Consider the following 23,963-nt stretch of genomic DNA (forward strand, 5'->3'; position numbering starts at 1 on the left):
TTTGAGCTTTTGGAAGGCTGTGTAGTTTGTGATGCACTCACATGTGCCAAGTTCACTATTTTCCACAGAATAGTTTAAGTGACGATATTAGATGGTGAATAGGTGGTCCAAGCATTCTTAATTATGCTTGATGTTACAAACGCAAAAAAAGTGTCGTTGAACACTTTTTCCAAGCGCTGTCTTTAACAAAACAAAGAACTCTGTTTGGGGAATGTGTGTGCGATGTGTGTGGGGGGAGATGTTTCTTCAAAAGCAGAGAAAAATTCCTCTCTGAGACAGAAAGCAGATTTCAGATGCATATGTGTAATGATGATGTTGAAATAGCAGATCTTCATAGAGAGACCTCGAGCACACAGGGAAGATTCAGCACTAGGACAGTCCAGGCAGCCCCGCGCAGTGAATTCGGCAGAACATTTTGGAGCGTTTAACCTGGGCCCGGGGAAGGGTAACTTGAGGGAGCGGGAGCCTCGTTGCGCTGGGGCGTGGGGCGCTCCGGGCGCCGTGGGAACCCCGGGTGCGCGGGAGGGGCGCCGCGGGCAGCAGCTTCCCAACATGGACGCACTCGGGGCTCTGAAGTGCCCGTGCCTCCCGCAGACCCCGGCCCGCGGGTACCGTTCCTCCCGACCGCTCCCGAGGGGAGGGCATTTTCGCACTGGAAGAATTCCCGCTGTACCCCTGCCCTCCCCCACAATGCCGGCGCCTCGCTGGAAGAGCGAGGCTGAGAGTTGATCGCGGTACGGGGGGTGGGGGTGAGAAATGCAATGAAAGACCGGGGGGAGGCCGGTCCGCGCTGCAGCCCCTGGCCCCTCTGGGATCGGCTCTCCTCAGGCGAGCCGAGGAGGTGGGGGCCGCTCTGCGCCTCTGCAGCTCCGGGAGGGTTTGCATTGGACGATTCGCGCCTGGGGAGGGGGGAAGGTTGCCTGCAGCCCCCCCCCGCCGGCCCCTCCTCCTCTCTCTAGCGGGCGGGGGGCCTGGGGGGCGAGCTGCAGCCCGGATATTTGGGGGAGGGGGCGAGCGCAGCCCCACCACCCCCGTGAGCCGCGGGCGGGGGCCTCACTGCCGGCTCGGCATTGGAGGATCGGTGCTGGGGAAGGGGGAGACTGCAGCCCCCAGCCCCCGCGGGCGGGCGGGGTGGGGGCCGGCCTGCTGGCTCTGGCTGCTCTTGCATTGGCGGATGCGGGGAGGGAGGGGGGCAGGAAGCGGGGGGGCAGGGGGGGAGCCCGAGTGGCTGGAGGGGGGGTCTCCGTGAATAGGGTGGGGGTCTTCTCGTCCAAAGAAGAGAGGAAAGTTTGCGGCGCCGGTGGTGAGGGTGCGTCGGAGCGGGCGGGGCCCGGACCGGGGCCGGTGGCGGCGGCGCTTGGTCGGGGAGCAGCAGCCGGGGGGCCCCCGCTGGATTTTTGTAGGGGGGGTGGTATCGCCCCCTCCTTCTCCTCCCCCCAGGGGTGAAAGTGCAAGAGGAAGTGCAGCCGCTGCCATCTTTCCTCCGCTCCAAACACACAGGAACGGACGGAGCCGGCAGCCCGGAGCCGCCGCCGGACCCCCGTCCCTCCCGGCTGCCGCCGCCGCGCCGCGCACGCCCCTTCCCGCGGCGGCCCCGCGGCCGCAGCGCCTCGTGGCGGCCGGGCCCGGGCGGGGCTCGCGCGGCCGCGCGCGCGCCTCGGCCGCCCGAGCCTTTTGTCTCGCCCCCCCCCGCGCCGCGCGAGCCCCTCGCGCCGTGCAGGGAGCGCCGCGCGCGCGCCGCCGCCGGCCCGGGCAGGGGCGGGGAACGAGCAGGAGGAGGCGGCGCGCGCCGCCGGGCGGCCCGAGAGCGCGCGCGCCCCCTGCGGGCGCCGGCGGGGCGGCGCAGCCCCCATGGAGCGGGTGAGCGAGGCCGCCGCCTGCGGCCCCTCGTCGGGCTGCTACACCTACCAGGTGAGCCGGCACAGCGCCGACGTGCTGCACAGCCTCAACCAGCAGCGCAAGAACGGCGGCCGCTTCTGCGACGTGCTCCTGCGCGTGGGCGACGAGAGCTTCCCGGCGCACCGCGCCGTGCTGGCCGCTTGCAGCGAGTACTTCGAGTCGGTGTTCAGCGCGCAGCTCGGCGACGGGGCAGGTGGCGGCGGCGGCGGCGACGCGGAGGGGAGCGCGGCCGAGGCGGCGGCCGGCGGGGCTGCGGCGGCGGCCAGCGGCGCCCCCGGGGGCGGGCGGGAGCTGGAGATGCACACCATCAGCTCCAAGGTGTTCGGTGACATCCTGGACTTCGCCTACACGTCGCGCATCGTGGTGCGGCTGGAGAGCTTCCCGGAGCTCATGACGGCCGCCAAGTTCCTGCTGATGCGCTCTGTGATCGACATTTGCCAGGAGGTCATCAAGCAGTCCAACGTGCAGCTCCTCGTGCCCCCCGCACGCCCTGACATTATGCTGTTCCGTCCGGGGGCTGCCGAGCTCGGCTTCCCTCTGGACATGACCAACGGTGCCACTTTGGCACCCAATGGCAATGGCATCGCTGGCATGCCTGAAGACGAGGCCACGCGGGCTGCGCTCACCGCTGCGCAGTCCTCCCTGCCTGTCCTGCAGGGTGTGGACCGCCTGCCCATGGTGGCAGGACCTCTGTCCCCACCGCTGCTGGCCTCGCCCTTCCAGAACGTTTCTGCTAGTGCCCCCACTTTAAGCACCAAGAGGGGCAGAGGGCGTCCCCGTAAAGCCAATCTCTTGGACTCCATGATGTTTGGTACCCCAGGGGGCCTGCGAGAGGCTGGCATCCTGCCTTGTGGTCTCTGTGGGAAAGTATTCACGGATGCTAATCGTCTTCGGCAGCACGAGGCTCAACACGGGGTGACAAGCTTACAGCTGGGATACATAGACATCCCACCCCCACGACTGGGTGAAAATGGTGTTCCTGGTCAGGACGACCCCGATGCACCTCGAAAAAGAAGCAGGACGAGGAAACAGGTGGCCTGTGAGATCTGTGGCAAGATTTTTCGGGACGTGTACCACCTGAATCGGCACAAGCTATCACACTCTGGCGAAAAGCCTTACTCTTGTCCGGTGTGTGGCTTGCGGTTCAAGCGAAAAGACAGGATGTCCTATCATGTTCGATCGCATGATGGCTCTGTGGGAAAGCCCTACATCTGCCAGAGCTGTGGAAAAGGCTTTTCCAGGTAAGAAAGTGCTTGTGTGCACCATTGACACAGAGACCTAGGAAGTTGACTTTCCTGTTCCTTGGAAATAGACTTAGGATAGTTTGACTGTTCCACTTAAAATGTTTCAAGGAATAAGCCTTCCATCATTTCCTCTGGGATACTGTTCTACAGTCTCTTGGAAGGGTTTAAAAGTTAGACATTGAGCTGGGAGTCAGCTGCCTTCTGGCTAACGTTCCCAGCTTTGTCCCAGAGTTGGTGTATACGTGTCCTTGGGCAAATCAGTTAGCGTCTCCCTCAGATGACTCTTCTGTGGAATGGGTATTGTAATCATTACCTGCCTCACAGAAGTGTCTTGAGATCGCTGATGTGTAGGTAGTTTGAAGGTGCTGTTGAAGTGCAAAATAATACATCTCAAGATTATTATTTTTCTCGTATCCGTTTTAAATTTTCTTTTTCTTAACTTCCCTTCATTTCTCTTAGTTCGTAATGTTTTTTATCACCCAAATGTGAAGGAAGAGGTGAGATTTCAAAGGCTGCAGCATCAAGTATCTTTTAATACATGATCTTTGTGTCCTTTGGGTTTACATCCTTCTGAAGGGGATCCTGTTTCTGCCCTGCAACATACGTAAGATCTGTGCATTTAATGTTGCTGATTTTTTGTTGTCGCTGTTTGTGGGAGCTAATTTAATAAGTAGTTTGGTACACGTAGTTGTGTTAGTGGTATCTCATAGTCTGAGTTAATGAATTTGAAACTTTTTTTGGAAGTTTGCCGCTCGCTTTGAGTGTAGAAGTAGTGGGGGGGAGGGGGATGCATACACTCTGCTATTTCTGTACCAGCAGTTGGTTTTCCACAGCAGTTGATTTGCTCTAACGTGAGGGAAGGAATCGAGGTCTGAAAGCAAATCAGAAGGCCACCAGGCTGTGCAAATTGTGGAACTGTGCCCCTGCTCTCTTTTGGATACAGGGACTTTCTGTCATTGAAATAAGTTAAAAAAATGTAGGCCCCCCCCCCCCCCCCCATTTTGCTTTTAAATCGAAAGTAATTAGGGATGCATCTTCATAAGTACTGTAGATTCAGTGATGGAAGGTCACAAAATGAGAATTTCATCTGTGGCTGGAAGTGAAAGTGTTTTTATTATAGCGCTACCTGGGATCGTGTGCCAAGTTTTATTGTTTTTACTGACACTTAAAGATTCCTTCTGTTGCTGTATGAAACGCTTTTGTTATTAAGGCAAAGTGAGAAATACATGTTGAGCTCTTATTTTCCCCAGTGAGTTAATGTGAACAGGCGGGAATGCTGTTACAGAAGTTAATAAAACCGTTTGCGTGTCTGTAAAACCGAAGTATGAATGAAAACTAGAGACTCTTTAAGTTCCACCATTCACGCTTAGGAGCAGCCAGAGAAATTTGGAAGCGTAATGTGTAATTTTAGTGTCCTTTCCTGTATTCAGTAGCGCAGCACGTGAGGTTGCTGGGTTTGAGGTACCCAGAAGGACCCCAACCAGTCTGTCCGGTTACACCGCTCCAGCCCAGCGCCGGGGCATCGGGTTTAAGAGCCTCACTGCAAAGTCCAGCCTATTTTCTGTCTGCAGTGCGCGAATTCCATCCCGTGCCCTCTCATTGGTGCAGCTGGGGAGTTGGGGGAGGAGAGGGTGGACAACTTGTTTCCAAGCAGTTTTGGTCTCATACAATGAAAAGCTTTCTTCCCACTAGGAGAAACTCCCACCAGGACAATCTGCAGCTCTTCAGTCCTTTCTTCTTCCAAGTAGGCTTTGCTGGTTGTGAAGAATGGTCTAATTTTTACAGTAATAATTTGCTCTTCCATTGCACCTTCTAGTTGGAACGTTCAGAGCACTTTATTTGTATTAATGCAGTCTCCCTACCAAGCTGTAAGTTAGGAGTATTTTTTTCATCTCGCAGATGGAAAATGTATCACAGCAATAAGAGTTTAGATAGTGTTTTTTGCAAGAGGTGCTTAAAGTTGGCCTTTTACATCTGTGTTTAGGATATAAACCAAAAGGGTCTGATTTTCAAATATTCAGCAGCTGTAAATCAAAGTGCCCTGATTGTTAAGGTCTAAATAGGATTTTGGACGGGGACATGCAGGCTTGAAAATCATAACTTGTATTTCCTGTTTCCTCTGATCATTCAGTCATGATTTCTTCCTGAGAAAATGCTGCCTTTTTAGCAAGTTGGAGAGGGTACATAAGAAGGTAGAGTCCAGTTGTTGGTGATCTAGTTCTTGGAAAGTTAAATATCACTACATTTGTCATAGATACAGCACTGGGATCTTTTTTTTTCCTTTTTTTTTTTTTTTTCTTGTTAAAATTGTAACTTTATTTTTAGTATTTGTTTTAAGTGTGCTTATGTGTATTTTCCTTTAAGGCCAGACCACTTGAATGGACACATCAAACAAGTGCATACCTCAGAGCGACCTCACAAGTGTCAGGTAGGAGCCAGAGGGGTTTACACTGATGTTGTGGGTAATCTTTGGCATTGCATTTATGTGTGCAGGCAATTTTGAATACCATCTATATGTGATTTGGGATAAAGTTTGTAAAGGAGTGTTCCACAGTGACATCTGCTTTACATCCCTCCTGTCCCCCCTTGCCTCATCTACAGCTCTGGTCCTCTTGCCTCCTCCCCTTCTACCTGATGTTCTTCACTGCTGTGTTGTCCCAGTCTCACCCTGGATCTCTTACCCAGCCACCTGGGCTTGGAGTCGATGTCACTGATGATTCCCTCACTTTTTTTTTTAAATTGCAGTTGTTGCCATCAGGAGGCTCCAATGCTGACTTTATTTTTTTTTATCATAACTTCAATAAAAAAATTTAGTAAATTGTAATTATCGTAACTTGTCAAGATACTATTTTTTTAAATTGCATAGCCTTCAGAACATTGCACTGAGCAAAATTGCAAGCTTTTTTATCTCAGGGAGAATATAAATAATGGTACCACAGTATCCTTTGTTGTACAATAATTGTTGTCATAATGTTGTGTATGGTTTTTTTACAGTTAATAAGGTTTGAAAGACCAAATGAAGGAAGGTATTTTGTAATCCACTTATAAAGAGATTTAAAAGGTGCTTGGAAGTATCAATTAAAACAAAGTTGTGAATCAGCTTCCACCATCACACATTGCCATCAGAGGGATGTTGGACAGACTTTTAAAATAGTTGTTGGGCTAATAACCTCCATGCTTGGCTTCTGAAGAAATAATTAATATTTATTTAAAGAAGCTGGAGCAAGATTCTTTTCTTTTTATTTTTTATTTTGAAGGCAGTGAAGGTTAGAGGATTTTTTCAGCTAAAATATTTAACCACGTTTTATGAACCTAGACAATCCTATATGATTGCTGCCTCCCAATCTGCATTGTTGCACATTTTGACCCACCTATATTTCTTTCAAATTGGGAAAGTTTGGAAACATTTTGAAATTTTAAGAATCCTTAGGAGTTTTCCAGACAGCTGGAGCCATCTAAAGGTTTCTGTTGACATCCATATGATCTATGAAAGTCCAGCACATTTCAAAGTCAGGCCGTGGAGCTGTTGCATTGATTTAGCTGTCCTATATAAAGCCTTAGATTGGCTCAAGCTTCTTGAGATGATTTATGAGTTATAGATTTATACAAACTGGAAAATTCCAGTCATAAAAAGAATTCACAATGTGGGGACAGCAAGAGGTCTGTGGATGAAGTGATGATGAATGAACACACTCATCATGCTAGTTGATACCAAGATTTCTGGATGAACACTGTTTACAATAATACAGACAGCTATGAATTGTCCTTTGACAGCTGATGACTGATAATTCTTTTATAGCTGAACATTGATTTAAGAATATTAAACATCAACTCCATGTGTATCAGAGGATACACTAAGAGCTCAGAAGTAAGGAAACATGGAAGCTAAGATGGCAGGGCCAAGCTCAGCTCAATATCCTGGCACATATGTATTTTGTGATATCAGTTTCCAAGAACAGTCTTTCTTACTGTGTGTTGTCTGAAGTGCCCTAATACTGTATGCACTATTCATTTCACTTAAAAGGTATAGGCAAGTTAATTTTTTGTTAATCTTAAGGCGCAGAAAATTTGTTAATGACTTGTTGTGTGTCTTTGCAGAAAATGCTTTGTCATACCCTATCAGATCTAGAAAGTCTTCTTGAATATGCACAGATCTGCTAGACATTGTAGAAACCACAGAAGGGGTGCAGTCACTGAAAACTTGTTTAAAATATGAAAACTGATGTATAAATTGATAAAGTTCTCCCTGTGATTATCTCATAACCAGTTATGCATCTGTTCCATTATATGTATCTAACACTGGATCTGGCCACCAAGAAGGAAAATAGCTTAATATTAGCATATTACTTGCACATTTTCCATTCTCTTTTTCCATTGATTTTGTTTGACAAATCAGCTCTCCCTGAGAGCAGCCTGAACAGCATTGAGTATCCTTTTTGAATCTGTTCAGTTCCTGTTTAAAATTCCTGTTATTGTCATGCTTTGTTTATGTTTACTGGAAAAGAGAATTACTCTGTCAGTAAACAGAAGAGCACTCCAGAATCCTCTGTTGTAATGGCATTTTCGGAATTTGTGCTCTTTTGTGATTTAAACAAACTGGCCATTTACCTGAGCTCTTTGGTATGTTTGCAATCTGGTGATATGTAATGTTTTGTTGGTGTGGCATCACAGTACACTTTGGATAACCAAAACGAAAGTGGGAGGGTGTCAACCCAACTTCAGAATAAATGAAAGTATGAGAAACAGAACAATTATAAGCTGAACATCCCTGCAACATCTGTAGTTTTCAGTGCTCGGTTTGTAATCCTGCACTCATCCCCCTGAAATAATGGCTGTGCTTCACAGATCTTTCACAAGTATCCTAATTGCCATCACCTCTAGCACCTGATGCCAAAGTCTTGACTCCAGCTTTTTCATTACTGTTAAGATAGACTCAGGTTAGGAAAGAACTCCACAGAGCCAAAGCAGTGAGAAATCAGATCCAAGAGGTTGCTTTGGTGTCCAGGCAAATAGCGCTCTGGATTTTTTCCCTTGGATTGTTGCACTGGTGGATTTACTGTTTTTCCCCAGTCTGGCAGTTGAGTCCTGGCTGCAGGAGAAGGAGTGAGTCAGTTCTATGGCCAGAATGGGGCAGCTCAGTCACTGCCCCCACGGGATGGGGTGAAGCTGTGTCAATGTATGAAATCAGGCTGCAGTTTGGGAGCAAATGGTGATCTCAAAGTCTGTGTAGTGAAAGAACAAGGGGAGAAAACAGAAGTTGGCTCCTCTCAGAGACAAGACAGGTTGTTCTTCTGGCAAATTAAATAAGAAAGAAAAATGCAGGTTAAATTAAAGCACAACTTAATTGGCATCCCAAGTCCAGTGCATATCCCATTGATTTCAATGCAGAATGAGTTTCTTCCTGTCCTAATTTCTCTTACTTCCTGCCTATTAGCAGGAAAATGGCAGCCACCATGGAATAAGCTCAGAGACATCCACATCCATAGAAAAGTTGAAACTTCAAGAGGTATTTCTTAAACAATGTTTTTTGAACTTTATATATTCCTTTTGATCTATTTATATACCTGTGCAATGTTTGATAGGAAAGCACTGGAGAGTTTTCTTCTATGATTAACAATTAATGATAAAGACTTAGCACTCATTTAGCACTTGACATCTTTCATAAAATAAAACTTTTTTTTTCTCTATACCTTTTATAAATATTAACTATTTGCATATTAACTTTGGGGTTTTCTTTAACCCTAGTCCTGTCTCCCGTTGTTATGATTCAGCTAAACTGGGTCTTGTTTTCTCCACTGGGCTTAATTATTGTTTTTAAGCTTCATTGCAGATATATTTACTATATCGCTTACCCAAAGGTGAGCTTTACACAACTCAGCAGCAACGTGAGAAGTCAAACACATAAATTATTATATTGCTTTTCCTTAAGCTTTCAACTTGCTAAGTTCACTGTGGGATAGATTTGGTTTTACTTCTGGCATCGCTGTATTTATGTGATTTGTCTCTGGTCTGCTTCTCATCGCTAATGCACTCCCAATGCTCGGGTATGGACGTTCCTGCAGCTCCACAGCTTTAGAGTTATTGATGATGGATCTCTTGGCTGTCATTGTTGATAGTCTAGTCATATATCTCTACTTGATATCCAGCAGATTGATTAGTATCAGTGCTGCAATCCTGCCTTAAGAGAGTGCTTACCTCTAAGATTGCTTTAGTAAGTGAAAGCTGCACCTGTTTTGCTCAGCGCTGTGTACTGAGATTACAAATGAAAAGAAATTTTTCATGTTCAAGAATTTGCCTCTTACACCTATATACTTGTAATTTATAAATCTTTGTCTGGTGGGCCTAGTTGAACTGTGTATGTCACAGAAATCCAGATAATTTTACTGTTGCCTTTTTAATTTCATTAAGTCCTGATCCTCTGGGGTGTTAAGTCTTGTACTTGCTGCAGAGCAGCCTCAGCTCTGTGGGAGTTTTCCACACTTAAGCATCTCACAGGATCGAATGAGTGTAAAGCCTGTTGAAATTGATAGGTGTTTTTCAGCTCCTTCAATGGTTTTTGGATTAAGCTCTTGATTAACTGAATTTTATGTAATTACGTTATCCTCTTCTGTATTATCAATTTCACTTACTTGAATTATAATTTTGGAATTTTACTAAGATTGTTACTTTAACAAGTCTTATCTCTATTGAAACAGTGGTTTAATTACACACTGATACTTAAAAACACAGATTATATCCAGTTCCCAAGACATTGAACAACCTCGTATTATTTCTGTGGGGGTCTGGTTATATCTCTTAAAACTGTGTTATTTTATATGAAATTGGTATAAACAAAACACTATACAGTCTTGAATGTCACTGCTCCAGCTTGCTCTGGTCATTCTGATGTGTGTTTGCTTCTGTTTCTCCTCTTGCACTTGTGAAATGGTTTAGACTGTAACTCTAAAAGCTTGTGCAGCATATTGCCAGTGATTTATTTCCCTTCACACATTAGAGACAGAGCAAGCCTTTCAGAACTGCAGGCCACTGTAACAGGCTGTGGGCACTGCCTGCCTGCCCATTGCTGGGGTTACAAAAATGGGAGGGAGCCTTCACTTATCATACAGATTTCAGCTGGAAAGGGGGCAAATACAATCAATATACCAAATCCAGCTTGTTTTGTGGTAGTAAGTGGAATATGATACCTTGACCAGGGGTAAGTTAAAAGAGATTACAGTGTCATGCAGTTATTTTGATACCTGCTCAGTTTTGAGGCTTCACTTGTTTGGTCTGCACTGCTGCTGTGGATACCAGGATGACTCTTCTACTGTGTCTCGTCATATTGTCATCCCAGATAATTCTCTGATCCTTTGTGAGTCTTCACACTCCAAAAGAATTCTGTATACTGAAGTTAAATTTATCTCATCAAAGAGTAGAATTTAGGGAAATGACAGAGAGGACATTTGAGTGGTTTGAAGTGATTGTGGCTCAGTGAAACAGCAGAACTTATTGTAAATGGAGCAAAGTGGTTTCTGCTATTTCTTCTCTTAAATATTACTTAAAATTTTAGTATCTTCATCCTCTGAGCTAAAGCCTTACAAGTCTATCTTGGTGTAAGTTTTAATATCTGTAGTATGTCAGAGCTGTTTTCTTGCTGCTTTAATTCTTTTGAGTAGTAACATTATGTCTTGTGCGATGTGTTGGTGTTCTGGATTTTTTATCTGGGGGAAAATGGCTTGTGCATCGTGTCATTTTTTTGTGTTTGCACAGGATCTAAGGTATTTACTCTAAAGAGTGCTAAATATATTCACAATATCAGTGCTGTTAGCAGAGTTGATGAGTCACATGGTTCTCATTATACCTGCAGACTTGTAATGCTTCCTTTGCCACTCGTGACCGGCTGCGCTCACACCTGGCATGTCATGAAGACAAAGTTCCATGCCAGGTGTGTGGGAAGTACTTGAGAGCAGCATACATGGCAGATCACTTGAAGAAGCATAGTGAAGGACCAAGCAATTTCTGCACTATCTGTAACAGAGGTAATGAAGAAACTATTTTTTATTCCAGTGGGATGGGACAGCACTCGAGGGGAGCTCTAAGGCTGTGTGACTCTCTGCAACAGGAGGTGGATATACCCTATTTGTGTACATACTCTGCTTTTCCTTCAGAATACTTAACCCTGAAACTGATGGAGTATAGGTCTGGCCTTTTCACATGGCTATAGTTCCCAGAGAAACTCAGTTTAAATCTGAAGCAAATTTTATTTGCTAAATAGCCAGATCCCTATACAGTAACCATGACAAGTTGCCTTGCTGCTTTTCAGCATACTTTTTTTTTTTTTTTTTTTCTATACCTCATTAGACTTGAGCCCTTGCAGTCAGTTTGGAAGAAGAATGTTTTTGTATCTTTGAAATACACATCAAGTTGAAAATCATACACTGAACATAAATCTATGTTATGTTACTAAGTCTTAACCTCCTGGTGCAATAGAGTCAAGCTGCTTCTCCCTCTCAACACAAGAAATTGCTTTGTACTAATGTACATTTCTAAAATGTACTTTGTAAAGAGCACTAGACGTGCTTTACCTTCATTTGTACAAATGCAGCTTTTCACAGTTGGAAGGGACCCATAAAGACCACTGAGTCCAACTCCCTGCTCCATGCAGCACTATGTAGAACTAAACCATATGACTAAGCTTATGAAGCTTTTCCATCTCTTTGTGGTACTCTTCAGTTGGAGTTGGAAATTCAGGCTTTGTGGGATGTAAGGCAAGCTGGAAAAATTATTTTGGCTTATTGGTGTCTTTTTTTGAGGGATTAATTCATAACTTCAAAATGCCTTTTTGACTCACACAGGTATTCATAGCTGGTAGGTGTTAGAAGAGATTGTTGCTATGTTTTGGGATCTTGGTTTTTTTTGATGAGTCTTTTTTCCTGACATGTGTTCTGTTTTCTACTTTAAGAGAGGTGAAATCTTTTGAGAAAATAAAGTTCCTCTGTGTTTAACATGTAAACTGTACAGGGAGCTTTTGGAGTTGATGAGTAGTGAGACATTAAATTGCAAGAGAAGTGTTTCCACTAGTTGAACAGTCTGTAAACGCTGAAAATGGTGTTACCAGTGTGAGTGGAAAAGGCATCTGGGTTGAAAATCTTCAGGTTTTGAAGCTCCAGGTAGATGGTGTGAAATGAAGCTTGCTCTCCATTTGAGCTGAAGGCCTGGTTCTGAAAAACTGCTTACACTTATCCTGATTCTTTTTGTGACAACAACTATACTGTTTTGTGACAACAAAGATACTGTTTGAGATCTGGGGGCTATCCTGCTCTCCTCCTATTGAACATGGTACCAAACAGAAACTCAGATAGGCTGGGAGGAATTGTGTTGTTTTCACTATTTAGAAGTTTGAATTTCAATTTGACTACCACTGGATGTCACTACAGCTCTTTGGAAATGGAGCTAGTGTGACAAAGACAGACCTGGCATTCAAACAATAAAATGACTAAGTGGTTTATTCACATTTTACAAGTCTAAATGCACAGTGGTAATTTAAATAAAATATCTACTTCTTTGTAGAAGGATAGGGAACCTGTTGTACAGCAAACTTCGAGCAACTACTTTCTTCTTACAGTTTGTGTATTTCATGGAGGTTGTCAGAATTGGCTGCTCTGAATTTCAGTTTACATCAGAATTGTAAAAATGTAATTATGAATAATGAATAATGTTACATTTCATAGGAGGTGTTAAAATTCATAGGAGGGGGAAGCTACAGACTGGATTTATCAAACAATTGTGTTGTAAACTCATTGTTTTATGCTGTAAATTTTGATTGTAGATTTATGATCAATGACAGCAGAATTTTTAATCCCAGGTGTTCTAGAATCAAAGTAGAATTTTCATTGTTTTAAATAGTTACTTTTTAACTGGCAAGATGAAGTCTAATGGAAAATTTCTGGATTAGAAATATCTATTTGATAGGCATTGGTACAGTCAGAAGCCACACATAGTAACCTGATCACAGCTATGCCATGGCTGAGGTGCTTGTGCAGTGAGATTTTGTTTATTCTTCCCTTGGCTCATGTGCTGATGTATTTTTTAATTGAAACTTAACTGGTTCTGGATATAGTAATTGTCAGCCTCTGGATATAGTAATTGTCAAGCAAGAATGCTCTACAAGCTCAAGCTGCTTGTGGAGAGAATTTTGGATGTTGGCCACTTAAAAAAAAAAAAGTGGATGAAAAGGGTGACTCTTTACACAGCTCAGCACTCCCTGTCCTAATGACAGAGCTTAAAGTCCCTCAGTGGGCTGGAGGCTTTTCTCTGGAACTCAATGAAGTGTCTCATCTTGTTTTAGAGGTTTAGTGCCTTTAGGAGATGGGGATGGAACTCAGTGCTTGGCAGAAAGCAGTTGCCAGTGGTTTGCCGTGTCATGAGGTTCATTTGTCTATCATACTTATTTCTTTAACAATGTTGCAGTATAATTTTTAAAAAAGCCTCCCAGCTGTGATTTGATGTTTTTTTCCAGGTTGTTTGCTTACTTGAGTCTTAGAGTAATCATGGAAGCAATTGAATCTTGTTAAATCAGGGAAACAGTGAAGTGGTTTTGGGGGGGTTTTGTATTAGTAATTTTTTCCCCTGGGATTTTGGGGTTTGTTTTGGTTTGTTTTTCTTTTTCTTTTTTGGTTTGGTATTTTGCTGTTTTGTTTTGGTTTTTTTTCCCTTAAAGAATTTGTCTAAAATGTGCTTAAAAAAACTAATCCTCAAGCCTCACATTTTTAGACAAATTCTCTGTAATCAGTGTAAATAAAGAGGACATGCTCCTGTAGTTACACAATCTTCTGTTACCATCCTTAGGAACTTTATTTGCTTGTGTGGGCTTTTCCAAAGAATTCAAGAGATTAATGACTTTGGCAGATCATTACTCAGAAGTCTGGGTTTGTGTTTCAAGTACATACACATTGTTTGTTTCACAGAATCAGATTAGTTAGGAAAAGGGTAAATATTCCAATTACAAATGTGCATTTATTTTTCACTCTTAGTTCTTGTATATTTCATGGTGGACAGAGTCCATTAAAGCAAGACACATTCTCCTCAAATTCCAGCTAAATCCAAATTACAATTTTTGAACAAGGATCATCCTGCAATTATTTCCATAGTTATCTTCTTTTAGATCTTATCTAAGAAATCTCCTGTATAAAGGAGATAATTTTCTCTCTATACATGTTTTTAATATTCTGGTATGAGGAAATAATCTGCCCTGTAAAGTAGAGAGATGTGTATGAGTGAAGCAATAAATGCATTCCTTGTCTGAAAAATACTGCCACTTTATCCTCTGGATTAGTCTGACTTTGCTCTGAAAGAGTCTTTTAAGAGTTAAGGATTATGGTCTATGAACCCCCATTTTCCTAGGACAGGCATTCATAATTAAAGTCTGGTGGAGATAAAAAGGCTAAGTGCTTCTGAAAAACATTAGGATGAAAACAACCCCAAAAAAGTCTCCCTTTAAACAGTTTCCCATGAAGCAGTTGGTATTCTTATGGTTTTGATGGAAGTTGATGACTCACATGTTCATCTGCCAAGTGCATAAAGGGGAGCTAACACATTTTGCAGCAGTTTCATTATATGAAACAATGTACTCTACAAATAGAACTGCAGAGTTCAGAAAAAATATTGTGTGCAGAGATTACAAGTTCAGATTTTCCTGTGTCAGTTGTGGTGTAGAAAAACACTGAATACCTGCATGTAGTCGTTTTTTAATGGTTGGCAGTAAGATTTTAATGCATTGCTGCATCAAAGAGGTTTATCTCAGCATGCATGTGGTCATTAGCCACATGTGTGAAATAAGGAAAGTGCCTCATAGGTGGGAGTGTCACCATTATATCTGTACACTCTGCCCTTTTCTTTACCAGTCAAAGACTGGTTCTTTCAGGTCTACAGTGAATTTTTGATATTTGTAAGAATGTATTCTCTTGTTGCCCATTGAGATTTTCAATGCAGCATTTTGTGTCTGAGGATAGGTCTTGCATTATTTCCAGGATAATATCCTTACATTAATTCCCTGGATGACTTGGCCTTGGTGATCCTGCTCCATTGTATTTTGAGAGTTGTATGTTCTTGGTTTCTTCAGTTGTGATGTATCTACTTTTCTGTACTTTTATCTTCAGCTCAGGCTCCACAGCAGCTATCTCTTGTTCATTCTCAGCAGCCTGCCCCTTTTCCCTTCAGCAGGTTGCTGTGGAGTTCTTGCTTTGCAGGTCCTGTATATATAATTCTTAATAACCCCTGGATAGAGGGACATTCTGTGTGCTAGGCACAGGGAAATCTAGTGTAAAGACACATCCATTATTAAATTCAGCACCTGAAACTAACAGATGCAGTCAGAAAATCCACCCCAAAGAGGAGTGTAGTATTTGGCTTGCAGCCTTCCTAATATATTATTATATATTATCAAATGTAAATGCCAGTTATATCACTACAAAAATGGCTTTATGGTAGAATATCTATTCATATTTTAAGCAAAATGTTATTATTAAAGTTCTCTTGCAAGGACTTGTGCTGTCAATGCTATATTGGTTTAAAAAAATCTAGGGCTTGGGTCTTCTCTCTCCAGGAAGGAAATCTGCAGCTCTGGGTCTGTGATGGTGAATCTTGTGTTGTGTTGTTAGTTTTAGTGGAAAATGTTTCTAACATGAAAGTGCCATAATACTCTGATCAAAATATAACAGAAAATGAAGCTGGTTCATAGCTTTACTTCTGTAGGAAGTCTTTAAAACTCTCTCCTCATTGTGCCTCGTATATGGTCCAAATGTACTAGTAGTTATTGCAAATCTTATTGAGGTTGAACTTAAAAACATTCCAAAGTATATGTGAGTGAAATTGTTACGTTAAAGAAAAACAAGATATTTGTGAGACTTAAAAAAGCATTTTGAAAAGCACATGCACATATGTAAAAAACTGGTTTGTTCAGAAGTCAATTGTTTGATATATATGTTTTTATTTTCAGTGTTTGGTGCTTACAGTTCAGAGCTAATAAAAATACTGAGATTTATTTTTAGTACTTTTTGTTAACTGTAGACAAAATATGAGTTCTAGTATATTTTTCTATAACTCAGGATGAGCTGACTGCAGGAAATATTTTTCAAAGATTACTATAGACCAAAACTGTATACCTTCAGAAGTCAATAGTTTCAGCTTTCTGCCTTCTAGAAGTCACTATAAGTGCTTGAAACCGGAGGGAAATGTGCACTAAAAACCAATGAGGGTTGTTACTAGAGAGCATTTATCTTAAGAGCATCAAATCAACTAATTGGAACTTTCTTCCAAAGTATCAGATGACAAAAGCATTTTTAGTTAAAATAAATAGAACAGCACAGAAATGGTGAAGAGACGTGGGTGCCTTTTTGTATGATGTCTCTTCTGCTTTTTTTTTTCTAGAAAGTTTCATGTCACCTGCTAGGTTTGCTTATGCAGAATTTGTTTTTTAAGGAGGCTGTTCTCTCTTTGTGCCTAACAAAAATCAAACTCAGTCTGTTAAAAGTGTGCATTGCATTACTGCCTGATAATGACAGGACTCCTACATGAGCATGTCAGAGGGAACTGGTGGAACAGCAGCTTTGCGATAGGGAGCAGGAGCAAGAGAAAGATTCAAGGAACAGGGAAGGCAGATGTGTGTCTTTGCTGGTGGCAGGATCTCATCTCCTTTTATCTTGTTTAGGTTTCTCCTCTGCCTCCTACTTAAAGGTCCATGTTAAAACCCACCACGGTGTTCCCCTTCCCCAGGTCTCCAGGCACCAGGAGTCCATCCCGAATGGGGGAGCAGCGTTCCACTGCGTCAGGACCTATGGCATCAAAGGCAAGAGACTCGCTGCTCTGCACCTTGCTGCTCTGTGCAGAGCTTTGTGTTGTGGGGTGTTGGGCTGGGCACAGGAAAGGGGAGGGAGGAAGGACAGGGAAAACACTGGAGAGAAGCTTAGGGAGATGCAGAGAAATTCCATAGCTTCACGTAGGATGTAATACCTGTCATTAGATAGCCAATGTAACAAGTCTAGGGGAAGGAAATGGACACAGAAAAGTGTGTGAAGTTTTAGGAGTTTCTTCCATTTGGAAGATTGAAAAAGGCATATTAGTTCATCTTGACCCTCTTTCTTGGAGCAGTCAGCATCTGAATTTTGCCTGAGGGCAGGTTCATTAGTCCCACTCCACTTGAACCTTCGCGTCAGTCAAACCCCATTTCTGGTTTTGGTAGGAACCATACTGTACATGCAGCCAGCTGTCTGTAGCTAAACTTACACCTCTAAATGCAGTTTTGGGGAGAAGTAAAGGGTGGTAATAGGACTGGTGCTTTCTTGTTGGTTTTGACATTCATTTAACTTGGGGGGTTGGGGAGAAAAAGGTGTTATTGCAAGCATAGATGAGGAGTGTTTAACTTGTGAATAGGTAAATAAAGCTTGTTTACCTTTTATGTGCAGAATATTTTTTTGCTTCTTGGTTTGAGCTGTCAGTATTCCTGGTGAAAGTGAAACATCAGAAAATTCTTCAAAGCCATAGTTGTTCTGTTTTTTTTCTTGCCCAGGAGAACACAGTGGGCTGGGTTAAACAAAGTCTGTGCCAGCAGAAAGCTTGAGTTGTGTAATTTTTTTCTGTTGAAGTCTTGATAGAGTTACTACAGAAGCCCTTTAGTTTTGGGTGGTGTGCTGACTTAACAAGAGATTTATTCCAACTCAGTGGTGTATTGATTTCATGCATATCCTGTTAGGTTTGTAATGCTGAGTCTAGAGCAAATCTGTCCTTTGGGTTGTGCCAAGTGGTTCTTTGGTCTCTCAGAGTTAATAGTAGGTACAGCCTGTTTGTATTCAGAGACTCCTTTAGTGAGCACGTCTGGGTTTCTCACGCTCATTCACATGCACTGAGCAAAAAAAGTGTGGACAAACTTCCTTGGCATAATGCCACAGGAGAATGGGGAAGACTCCAAACATACCAATGGCTTTGCCAGGACATATATCCAAATAACTTAAATAGTGTCCCTAACCTCTCTGCTGTTTCACACTGCAGTATTTAAAGATAGAACAATTTTAGGTTGTGAAGTTAACTCCGAACAGCGTTGCACTTGTGGAAAAGAGTTCCTTGAGACTAAATGGAATTGCACTTCTTAAATCACAGTAGCTTACTGCTGTTTTGCTGAATGTTTCCAGGTTTCTTCACATCTTGCTGCAGCCTGTTGTACTTCATGAAGTTTCTAGGCTGTCCCCAAAGTATCAACAGCATTTCAGAAGTGTGCAAGTGAATTGAATTGCACAGTAGAAAAAAACTCATCATTAGGTCCATCCTTTTGTAGTGTCTGAGGTGTAAATCTTGTGAGACATCCTTGGGATTCAAGAAGTGTTACATAAACCAGAGACCCATTATGGTTGTATTCAGTATCATGACAAATCCCTAATAAAACCCCAGCTGTTGCTCTGATAGCAGCCTGGTGGTTTGGAAAGGGGACCTGTGCTCGAGGCTTTAGAATACAAGGGTTTGGAAATCAAGTGTATATCATTCTGTTGTGACAGACATTAATGTGATCAGGTGCTAACCTATCTAATTTATTTTAATGCATGTTAAATATCTTCCTTTGGGAGCTAAGATTCTGAAAACTTCTCTCTTTTCTTTTTCCCATAGAAGGCCAGAAATGTTCACATTCGGACCCGATTGAGAGTTCTGATTCATATGGAGACCTCTCTGACACCAGTGACCTCAAGACTCCTGAGAAACAGAGCACCAATGGGTCCTTCTCGTGTGACCTGGCAGTCAGCAAAAACAAAATGGAGACGGAAGGCGAGAAGAAGTACCCGTGCCCTGAATGTGGCAGCTTTTTCAGATCAAAGTCTTATCTGAACAAACACATACAGAAAGTTCACGTCAGGGCTCTTGGTGGCCCACTGGGGGACCTGGGTCCTGCTCTAGGATCCCCCTTCTCACCCCAACAGAACATGTCTCTTCTGGAGTCGTTTGGGTTTCAGATCGTCCAGTCAGCATTTGCATCATCCCTAGTGGATCCAGAGGTCGACCAGCAACCAATGGGGCCGGAGGGGAAATAAGATCAGTTGGATCTTAACAAAGCAAAGCAGCAGTCTGGCTATAATGATAAGATGCTGTGAATGAAAGAGGAAATAATGAAATTTGGTTCTATAGCTGAGAATTTTTTATTAATTTTAGCTTCCCCCTTTATCTCATGCCCTACCCCATCTTTAAACCTTCACTGGGGAGAGGGAGAAAATGCTTCCTTAGCTGATAAATTACAGAAGATGGTGGCCTTGAATGGGAGACATGACCCAAAACAAATGGAGCTTTAGAGGCTGCTGCTGGTGTTTTCTTTGTGTTCTTTGAGAGTAATCAGAAGTTACCAGCACTGGTATGAGAATGAGACAGTGCTAGTGACTGAGGCACCTCGGGAGCTGCAGCTACAGGGAGCTGTGATTTTGTTCTCTCTCTATTCCCCCATCCTCCCTAAACTCCCCCAGAAAAACAGTAAGTTTAAAAAACAGACCCATTATTGAATATAAGATTAAGTAAAATGCCCCATGGTTCCTAGCAGGTTACAATGCAGTTGTCCTTTTAAAACCAGAAATGTTTAAAGAAGGTGAGAGAATTTGAACCCCTTCTGCCTTTGTGAGGCTGTGAGTGCTGCAGCAGGACTAAACTGCTGAGAAAAATCACTTTTCAGAACAGATTGTTTTTATTACTTTTGACCATTAAACTTGCTGTCAGGTTTTTAATTCTTTATTATTATTATTTTAGGACCTGTTGTAGTGAATTGCTACTGAAAAGCCAGTCTAAGGCGATACACAGAGCACTCGTAAAGCAGCAGTCACATTAGGGTTAGTATTAATTTTTTTATTTAGATGTACCATAATTAATAACTTGGCTAGTTGGTTGTTTTAAGTCTATGAAAGAATTAGTTTTTATGAAAAAAAAAAAAAAAAAGAAAAAAAAAAAAGGGAAGGAAAAATACCATTACAGTCTGGTAGACTGGTGCTCATTTTTCATGTGGGGTCCTAGGGGATGAACACAATCAGCTATCGGGTTAACACTTTGTACCACTGACTTGTTTAGTGTGAATAAACCCAGGGGTTCACAGAGTGATTTTGGTTTAATTGGATTGGACTCTATTAAAGAAGTTAGTATGTTACTTTGCATCCCCTCGTTTTGTCTGGTTTTTGAGCAGTTTAGCCACCTGTCCATAAGGTGTGCAAATGAGAGCCAGTAAATAATAATGTGAATCCCACTCTGCACTGTGCTGTATTCTCAGTGAGCTGGGCTTTTTGGCCACAGTTGTGCTCTCCTGTCTAGTCAGGTTTGCAAAAGCCACTGTTACTGCTTTCTTTTCCAAATGAGGTGGGAATTGCAAACTGCATATCATTGAAAAAATATTTGATTACAAAATGCAAAGAAGCTGCACTCCAGGCTGTTGGACATTCCATTTAATCTGAAAATACTACTTGTGCAGAAAGAATGTCCTTTCTTGGCCCTCCCTTTCCTTCCTTGTAATTAGTCACGGTTTTATGTACCAAACCCAGGTATAAATGTTGTTTAACACAGGGTTAGGAGTTAGGAATACTCTGAGTTTTAATTATGGTTCTGCTGTTGATTCTTAAAGTCACATAAAACAGTTTCCTGAACTTATTCCTTAATTTCATATCTGTGAAGAATCTCTGTATCACAGTTGTTTGAGAGAGTTATTGAGCAAAGGTTTAAGCAGTGATTTGGTAAACTGCTTTGTGTATTGAATGTTTCTAAAGACCACTTTGAAGAGCCCATGTCGTGCACCAAACTTGCATCCCATGTAACAACATCTATTTCCATCATTAATACAGTGCTGGAGCAGGACAGCCCCCTTGGACCAGATTCTCATTAGCTGCAGGAGATCTGTCTGTGTAAACACACACAAAGTGTTGTTGTACCACAGCCTGCATTGCCCAGGTGCTTCTAATCCAAACCCTGCAGCTGATGCTTAAGTGATATTCCCATTTTGTTTTTATGTTAGAATTAGAGAGCCCTTTGTAAGTAAACATGAATTTTGGAATTACATTTTAAATTCTACAGAGTTTGAAGACCCAGATTTCCTCTTGTAAGAAGTTACTTTTTGTACTTGCTCTCTATTATAAATCAAGGATGAATAATCAATGGCTTTCTCTTTATAGCACCAGCACTTTCTAAATTGAGAGCATGTTGCAGTGGACTTGATGTTTTGCTATTAATCTATGTTGGGAGACTGAAGGACATGTTCTTCTCCAGTCATCTCCTGGAATAAGTATGAGCCTCATTTAAAAGGAAAAACCAGTGAAACAAACAAACCCCACCACTAAAGCTTCATGGAATTGCTCTTGTTGTACTGGTAAGATTTGTAGATAGGTAAAACCAGGACATCTTAGAAAAGTGACAAAACATTTTAAAATACCTCTAAATCTAGTGCTGAGACAACCTTGTAAACTGCCAAGCAAATCAGAAGAGAGCAGGCTTTCCAGTCAGCATAACAATTTGTTGGGATTAGCAAATGCAGTTGCAGTCACTGATTTACTAATAGCTCATAATTAATCCACAGGGGATATTTCTGTTGCATTGAGGCTGTGTGCTGAAAGACAGAAATTTTTGTCCCCAGTGTTCCTACATGCACTCAAAGAAAGTGCATTAGTCATAAAATTCAACTTCAAAAGCCAAGTCCAGAGTATCAGATGCTTTCATCCTACATTTAGCGCTCCTGACTTTAGTGTTACAAGTGGGTTGAATTTTGGCTCTATCTATGAGAATTTAATTTTGAATGCTACAGAATTTGACCTGATGAAACAAAAGAAAAGCCTTTATCTGAAACTGAAGCCTTCGAAAACACTGTGTATTCTGCTTGTCAAAGAAAATGCTTACTAAGTTGTCATGAATACATTGAATGAAAACTACTTACTTCTCAGTCTAGTGGACAGGGAAACAATTAGGCAGGAGGTTAACAATCCTGAAATGACAGTTCTAGATCATCCTAATGTAAATGGGAGAGATTTGTACCAACACAGGAGGCTGGTGCAGGCTAGTGCCAGTAGGAGGTTGGGCAGATCTTTAGCTGTGGTGTGTTTTTTGCTTCTTTGGGGGCATACTGTTCAATTCTGGACAGTAATTCAATCTATGTGCAAATTCTTTCTGTTCTGTACTTTGGGAAATGCCTGTTTCTCATAGAACATGAGACAGATCCAAACACAAAACCCAGCTTCACAAGTTCAGAGTTTAAAGGGAAGTATGTGCCCTGAGCTGCAGCTTGTTGTTATTACATTTTATTTTTAATTGGCGTATAAGTGCATAGATGATAGCTCTGATTTTGGGCCACCCTCCCTTCCTTGCTTTCCCCTTTGGAGGGACTGCAAGCCAATGTTTGAGTTGGTGCACATGTCAAGAAGGAAACTTCATGCAAATTTATATAATCAGACTTGTAGTATTTGTTTGTATTATAGGACTCCCATAACCTCTCATCTGAGGCTCAGAGCCTTGTGTATTAGGCATGATGAAAACATCTTCAGTCATTCATGATCTAAATATTAAAGACAGACAAGGAAGAATAGATGCTTATAAGAGAATGAGTGAAAGCTAAAAGTCTAAAAACCACTTGCATGCATGCTTAGGTGTTGTGTTAAATGTGGGGCACAGACTTCTCAGGCTTCTTTTGTTGCCTGAATTTATAAATGTTAATCCAGAACAAGTGCCAGGTAAAGCAATTTAATGTGAATTTATTCCATACTGAGTTAAATTAGGTGACGTGACCTTGCATTTGTCATGTCTTAAATGTGTGCAAACAGTGTGGCTCACCTGACACATGGCAATGTGCATGTGAGCTCCAAATCATAAGTGATGTACCCGTGATAATATGGGAAATTGATAGCAGAACCAGAAATTGAACACAGATTTTTCCTTCTCTCAATCCAGTGCCTTAATTATAGTAGGGCAAAGTATTATATGTTGGGGGGATGGTTTTTTTTGATTTTTAAAGCCTAGAACTATTAAGATGGTGTGGAGTTGGTCTTCCTACCAATCTTTTGAATAATTGTAAATGCCCAGTCACAATTTTAGACCTGAGTGCCAGTGACTTAGGGAATATTTGTTACTTCGCATGTATTCCCTGAAATTATTGTTCCTCCCTCAACTGCTATCAGCAGTAAGGAATGACTTGAATAGAAGAGCTGTGTAACTGAATGTCTATAACTCAACTAATTGAATTGCTAGTATGAAAGCTAACCTAGATTTTGTAGGCTCTGTTGTAACTTTAGTGTCTTGTTTTTTCACTGAATCTTTGTTCCTAGAATTCAATATCTAGACTTATGTCTTGAGTCGGGAGTGGGGTACCACTTTCAGCTTTAATTTTTTTTAAGGTGCTTGCTTGAGGAAGTAGATGCCAAAGTAAACTTCAAAGGAACTCCAGACTTCAGTGTTGGAAGAATGAATGGAGAGCAAGAGCTCTCCTTGGGTTTCATGAGAGATAAATGGTTAAAGTAAAAAACAGCCACCAAAATTCTAAGTAATGAAACAGGAAAGGCTTTTCTGTACCACTCACAAAAATAATAAAATATTTTCAATTGTCATCATGACAGAAAATCTGAGACCAAGTGCCAAACAACACCATGGAATGTGCTGGCTTTTTCAGCATTATGATTATACCTTAACAGCATTGTCAATACCCAAATATAAATTAAGCCAGCTTAGTACTCCTCACCTTTTTCTTGGGCACAATACCTGAGTTTTATTTGAACAGAGCCTAAGCTCACAGTGAATCTCTGAGCTTAGGCTCTCAGTTCCACCCTGAGAGAAAACAAATGAGCAAGGAGCAGGGGA

General features: G+C 42.3%; 1 protein-coding gene across 7 annotated transcripts; it reads left to right on the forward strand.

The window, feature by feature from the left end:
• Nucleotides 1-252: 252 nt before the first annotated feature.
• PATZ1 (POZ/BTB and AT hook containing zinc finger 1) lies at nt 253-23,963 on the forward strand. 7 transcript variants are annotated; one of them, XM_079322224.1, is made up of 7 exons: nt 253-445; nt 1,441-3,140; nt 5,508-5,571; nt 8,578-8,649; nt 10,990-11,161; nt 16,831-16,968; nt 18,777-20,293. In XM_079322224.1, the coding sequence occupies exons 2-7, from the start codon at nt 1,852-1,854 to the stop codon at nt 19,193-19,195; spliced, it is 2,154 nt and encodes a 717-aa protein (XP_079178350.1). In that variant the 5' UTR covers nt 253-445; nt 1,441-1,851; the 3' UTR covers nt 19,196-20,293. The 7 variants fall into 7 exon arrangements, 5 of the variants coding, with proteins under 5 accessions (XP_079178350.1, XP_079178352.1, XP_079178351.1 ...); XR_013776387.1 differs by lacking the exon at nt 253-445 and adding an exon at nt 21,299-23,963 and having other exon boundaries at nt 1,292-3,140; nt 18,777-19,975; XR_013776388.1 differs by lacking the exon at nt 253-445 and adding an exon at nt 23,504-23,963 and having other exon boundaries at nt 1,292-3,140; nt 18,777-19,975.

The sequence above is a fragment of the Erithacus rubecula genome (assembly GCF_903797595.1).
Source record: "Erithacus rubecula genome assembly, chromosome: 19".
In the NCBI taxonomy this organism is placed as follows: Eukaryota; Metazoa; Chordata; class Aves; order Passeriformes; family Muscicapidae; genus Erithacus; species Erithacus rubecula.